Source organism: Gekko japonicus, unplaced genomic scaffold, assembly GCF_001447785.1.
Source record: "Gekko japonicus isolate JY-2015 unplaced genomic scaffold, Gekko_japonicus_V1.1 scaffold3812, whole genome shotgun sequence".
NCBI classification, from domain to species: Eukaryota; Metazoa; Chordata; class Lepidosauria; order Squamata; family Gekkonidae; genus Gekko; species Gekko japonicus.
In genome coordinates this window covers 55,878-61,691 of record NW_015164775.1, presented here as the reverse complement: position 1 = coordinate 61,691, position 5,814 = coordinate 55,878, and the positions used below count along the sequence as shown (strand labels likewise).

The window sequence follows — 5,814 nt, the reverse complement described above, 5'->3', positions numbered from 1 at the left end:
TGGCAGCTAATCTTGCCCTAGCAGTTGGGGGGGGGAGAACAGGCCAAATTAAGAGTGACTGGGAGCCAACTCAAATAGGAGTTGAAAAATATAAAGAATTCTTACACCTTTTAGTGCTGCCCTACGCAGAAAGTTGCACCCTTCCAATCCCAGTGACTTCAGTGGCTTTAGAAGGGGGTAGACCTGTGTTGGATGGCACTGCTGGTATCCTATCCCAAAGCTGTTACTGGTCTCTTTCCTGCCAAAGCTGTTACTGGTCTCTTTTCACTGGTTTTTCAAAAATTTGCTTATATGCTTCATTTATTGAGGGTTTTTAATTCTTAACAAAGTTGATAGATTTGATATCTTTAGTATGGATTCATTTCCCAAAATATGTTACAAAAATGAACAATATCTGTTTTGTATCTGGAAGCTGCAGGTGTTTCTTAGGGATGGGGGAGGATTGAGGATAGCATCTGTAGTGTGGTGCATGTTGAGCCTTACCCTTTGTGCATTATTTGTGGCTGACAGGTATCCGTCCAATCACTTTGGGACACTGACCGGTTTACAGTCGATGATCAGTGCTGTATTTGCTCTCCTCCAGCAGCCACTCTTTATGGCAATGGTGGGGCCACTACACGGAGATCCCTTTTGGGTGAGTTATGGGCTGCAGGAAGCTAGCTATGCCTTGGGAAATGGAGCGGAAGACAATAAGCCTCATGCAACTGAAGGTGCTTGGGTTCTGTAGGTCTGCCTTCTGTGTTCCTCACTGGTGGTGTGAAACTCAACTTCACAACTTGTGTTTCAAACATGCATCTCAACAAGCTGAATGCTACGTTGGCAAATTGCTTTCCATGCCAAGGTACTGTGTCTTGTTGCCCTAAATCGTTTGCTCCAATTTTTGCACTAGATAGACTATTTTCAATTTTTTCGTAAAAAGTAACACATATCCAGAAAGTCACAAGCATTTTAAAGAACGGTTTCAAACAGGGGTCTGTTGGGCCCGGAGCGCGCTGGAGCACTGCTCCGGCAGCCCAGGAGTGGGCAGAATTGGCGGTGGCGGCAAGCCCCGCCCCCAGCTGCCCGCCCCCGCCCCCACGCTCCTTCTCTATGGAGTCGTGCCACAGGAGCAGTGCGATCTTTCCATTATATTCTATGGCCCCATAGAATATAATGGAAAAATTGCGCCGCCGCTGTGACATGACTCCAGAGAGAAGGGATTTAAACGTTAAACCCCTTCTCTCTTTCCATTATATTCTATGGGCCATTATATTCTATGCTAATAGCCTATTAGATATGCTAATGAGCTCCTGCAGCTCTTTTTCTACGAAATGACCCCTGGTTTCAGCACTGCTTTGCAGTGTAGGGGGGCTGCAAGAGAGACTGGCCATGGGTAGTGTTCTGGGTGCTGTCGGGACCCACTGCAACCAGTTTTGTAGTCTTAACTGTATCTGTAACCTACATTAGCATTATTGGATATGCCGTCAGGAATGACGATTTGCATTCTCCCTAGGTGAAACTGGCCCTTCTCATCTTCTCTGTTGCGGGCTTCCTGCTCCCCTGCTACCTCTATTACTTCCGCCACAAGATTCTCCAGGCTAAAGCTACAAAAGAAGGACCTCTAGATGAGACAAATGGTGCACCAGTGAAACTCCAGGATGGTGTTGCTGCCAATGGCTTGTTGAGCAGCAATCCTACCACTGCATAAGCCGGGGACAGGAAAGGTGGAGAACTCGTGGGTGACAGACAGCGGAATCCAAGTGCCTAGCAGATGGCGTGAGATGCTATTAGTGAGGGGACGGGAAATATACTGTGAGAATTTTGTATCTGGAACTATGAAAATAACCAAGGTGCTTTTAATTCTCAACAAATGCATATCTATATTTATATGTATCTATGGTTTATATATAAAGAGAAAGAGAGCTTTATTTTTTGCAGAATATTTTAAACAGCCTTATGACTTCTAAATAGGTGATTAGGACATCAGTCAGTCAGTCAGTCCAGAGACCTAGAATATGTCTAGTTTGTGAAGAGGTTCCAGATTGTGTCTGCATCTGGCTCACCATACTTAAACAACCATACTGTCCAGTCATAGCCTCAGTGTCCCCAATGTTGTTGGGCTGAGGTGAGCAAGTTGCCCTTATCCTCTCCCTCCTCTCCGCATGACAATCATTGCAGCTGAAGCCCCAGGGGAGGAGCTGAATGTTTTCTGCCAGCCGACCCTCCTGAGAGTCAGGGATGTTTCCTCTGCTTCCTTCTATTCTGGCAGCTGACTGAAAAACTGGACGTGATATGAGGACATTGTTTAACTGGTAACTCTGAAAGTCCAGCCTTCCCTTCTCCTTTTTCCAAGCTTCTTTTTATAAAACTGTCTCCACAAAATAGCCTCGCAAGGATGAAGCCCTGACAGCTTCTTAGATGTGAAGCATTTTTTTCATGGGCTTGAACTCCTGTCTAAGTGGAAATTATGAACTAAAAAACAGGACTAAAAAACCCCAGACTGCTAGGTTTTAAGGCAATCCAAGTAATACTGATTTAACAGGATTTGCGTAGGGGGGACAGACCATCCATTTTGAATTATCTTCCTTGGATTGGGTCCTTGCATAAAGGCAATGTTGTTACCTGCTAGAACTGAATCAGCTATCATACTATGTGGTCTGACCGCAGAGAAATAACTTTTATATATTTATATGCTGCCTTTCTACCGGAAACTGTTCCTAAGGCACTTTACAGTAAAACCCTACACTACATGAACAATAACATTAAAGCATTCTCTGTACACCTTCAAAGTTTTAGCCAGTACCTTAAATAACAATAAATTAAGCCTTGTGGGCATTTCTTTGGAGGGAATTAAAGGGTACCATATCCACCACTGAAAAAACTCTGTTCCTGGCAAGGATAATCCTGCTGCCAATACTATTGGCATCTGGACTAGTAACTCTTTTAGCAGGACTTAATTCACAGGTGAGGCAGGAATATAGCAGTCCCCCACCCCCTCCAGATTCGGATCCACTCACTATAAGGAATTCTGTCTTGTCTATAGGGATGCGGTGGCTCGGAGGTTAAGATGCTGAACTGCAGACTGGAAGGTTGGTAGTTCAGCAGTTCGAGACCCGAGTGTGCTGCATGACGAAGTGAGCTCTGGTCTCTGGTTCCAGCTCCTGCCAACCTAGCAGTTCAAAAGAAAGAAATTGCAAGTAGATAAACAGGTACCACTTTGGTGGGAAGGTAACAGCATTCTGTGCACCTTGGTGTTTAGTTGTGCTGGCCACATGACCACGGAGAAGTCATCGGACAGCGCTGGCTCTTTGGCTTGGAAACGGAGATGAGCACTGCCCCCTAGAGTTGGATTTGACTGGCTTTCGAGCAAGGGAAACCTTTACTATCCAATCTATAATGTGCTTCAGTCATCACCTTACTGATGATACCCTACTCCTAGCCCTTGAGTGACACATAACAGCAGTTTAAACCATAGGAAACAGTGTGGGATCCTGTGGAACCCCACACAACAGTTCACATGGGGAAAAGCAATATCAGAGTCAGTCTCCCAGTACCACCTTCAAGAACTGTTCCATAAGGCAGGAATGAAACCATTCCAAAGCCCCGTTTCCTACTCCTGACACGTGCAAGCTGTCTACAAGGATTCCATTTCAATGATAATAAAAGTCACTAAGAGAATCAGCAGGATCACATATCCCTGTCACACAGGATCACACACAAAATAGTGCAGGTCTCATAAGAAGAGCCCTGCTGGGTCAGACCAGTGAGGGTCCATCTACTCTAGCATCCTGTCCCACACAGTGGCCAACCAGTTCCTCTGGAGGGCCAATAACAGGGCATAGAGAGTCCGAGGCTTTCCCTTGATGTTGCGTCCTGGCTCTGGGATTCAGAGATTTAGTGCCTCTGAACGTGGAGGTTCCCCTCAGTCACCATGGCTAGTAGCCACTGATAGACCTATTCTCCATGAATCTATCTAATCTCCTTTTAAATCTGTTTATCCCTGTGGCCATCACTACATCCTATGGAGGTGAATTCCACATTGTAATCACTCTCTGTGTAAAAAAGTCTCCTACTGGGGCATTGAAGGTGGGCCTCTGTTTCCTCCAAGAGCATCTGGACCTGATATCAGTGACGGTTTGATCACTCTTGCTAAGAATGGCAGCTTGGGCACTGGCCTGCAGTCACCAGTAGGTGGGGACTGAGAGAGAGCTGCTTTAATAGCACTCTGACAAATGGTAGAATTATTAAATTACCTCAGAATATGGAGAATATTTCCTTGTATGTCAGAAGAACAGTGGCCTTCTTCCCAGTGCTGATGGTACTACTTGGCCAAGTAATTATTCCGTCATGGTACACAAATTGTGACCGTATTGTGTGTGCTGTGGGGCATGTAGTACAATGACTGAATTAGGGTGAGATATAAAAATAAGTAAAAGATCATGCTGTATATGCCCAATGTGAGTTCAGTCAGAGGAGAAGAGTTGCACTGTGGGTCAGGATGAGATGGATTCTATAATATGGCCAAGCATGAACCTGTACATCTTTTGATCCAAGGCTGTTACTGATTCTGCATTGTTATTTATTTGCCTATAGGAATGTCTTTATAGGTATGTGAATTTAGGACTGAACAGTTCCTAACAGTTAAGTTTAAGACCTAGTTTTCATCAACAAATGTATTAAGGCAGTCTAAAATTAGCCAGTAGAATGCCTTCAGTACGGAATGTCTGTAGTGAAATACTGTGCTGACAGAGCAGCGCCCTCTATTGGCCAGGCATAGGAAGTGGCTCATGTTTTGGGAGCATTTTCAGGATACAGATACTACAGGAAATTTCACGATGCTGGTACTGAATCCTCACTCATCTCCATCTTCCCTGCCTTCACTGACTCATATCTTTGGTACTTATTAGCTCCATCTGATATTTCCTTTATTGTCTCCTATATATTTCAAAGGATAGACAAAAGTTTGACATGTCTAACTATTGATCAGACCAGTTTGACGGCTCTCACTCCCCAAAATGTGAAAAGTAAAGTGAACGCAGATTATGTCTGAACATATGTAGAGAGCTTTTCTTCTCCAAAGAGTAATAGCTACCTCTGAACAAGCTGTGCTTCTAAAAAGATATTTATGTGTGTTCAGTTGTGTCAAACATACATTTGAATATGCTTGTCTTGAAAAGAATACATAGACAGTTTAGGCAGACACTTTGATGTATACTGAGATTAGACCTGTGGTTCCTGAACCAGCAACTGAAAACTGCAAAGAATCTTGCTTGTGCACCGGGGTTTCCTTAGCTAGATTTGGACACTAGAGTAAGGAGAAAGAGTTCCGGGGAAAAGAACGTAATTTCTGGACAGGACTGAGCTCCAGAACATCTCTTCATAGAAATAAAACACAGGGCAAGATTAGATAAGGAACTGGCAGAAAGCCACAGAGAAAGTAAGACGTGGTCAGATGTCATGACGAGTGTGCAGATGGTGGCGGCAGACTCCCTTGAAAAATTAATGTTTTAGCGGGTCTGAGGAAGCAAAAATACTCAGGAATGATTGTGAGACACTTCAGAGCCAGGAGTGGAGAGAGAGAAATTCCTTGTTGGCGAATGAAAGATGATGTTCATTGCAGATACAGAGTATAGTTTGTAGAGACCTTAAAAGGCTTAACAGCCCCCAGGCTTATTATGCAAGTGAATTTTAAACCTGAATAAAAGTGTTAAAAACAGAAGCCAGTGTTCCCTTATGAAATGTAAGAAACACAGTAATGTTGTGAAACCTTTTCAAAGAATCGGCAAACATTTCAATAAAACCTGCTTAATGGGATACAGCCTCCCAGCCCAGAAA

General features: G+C 44.0%; 1 protein-coding gene across 3 annotated transcripts in view; it reads left to right on the top strand.

The window, feature by feature from the left end:
• Positions 1-3,067, top strand: part of SLC43A1 (solute carrier family 43 (amino acid system L transporter), member 1) — a 37,000-nt gene extending 33,933 nt beyond the window's left edge. For 2 of the 3 annotated variants that reach the window (XM_015409725.1, XM_015409724.1), the window contains exons 15-16: positions 511-634; positions 1,493-3,067. In XM_015409725.1, coding sequence (XP_015265211.1) covers positions 511-634; positions 1,493-1,687 — 319 coding nt within the window. In that variant the 3' untranslated portion in view covers positions 1,688-3,067. Of the gene's footprint in view, positions 1-510; positions 635-727; positions 842-1,492 lie in introns of all 3 variants that reach the window. The other variant, XR_001482465.1, reaches the window with a different exon arrangement.
• The last annotated feature ends 2,747 nt before the right edge of the window (positions 3,068-5,814 follow it).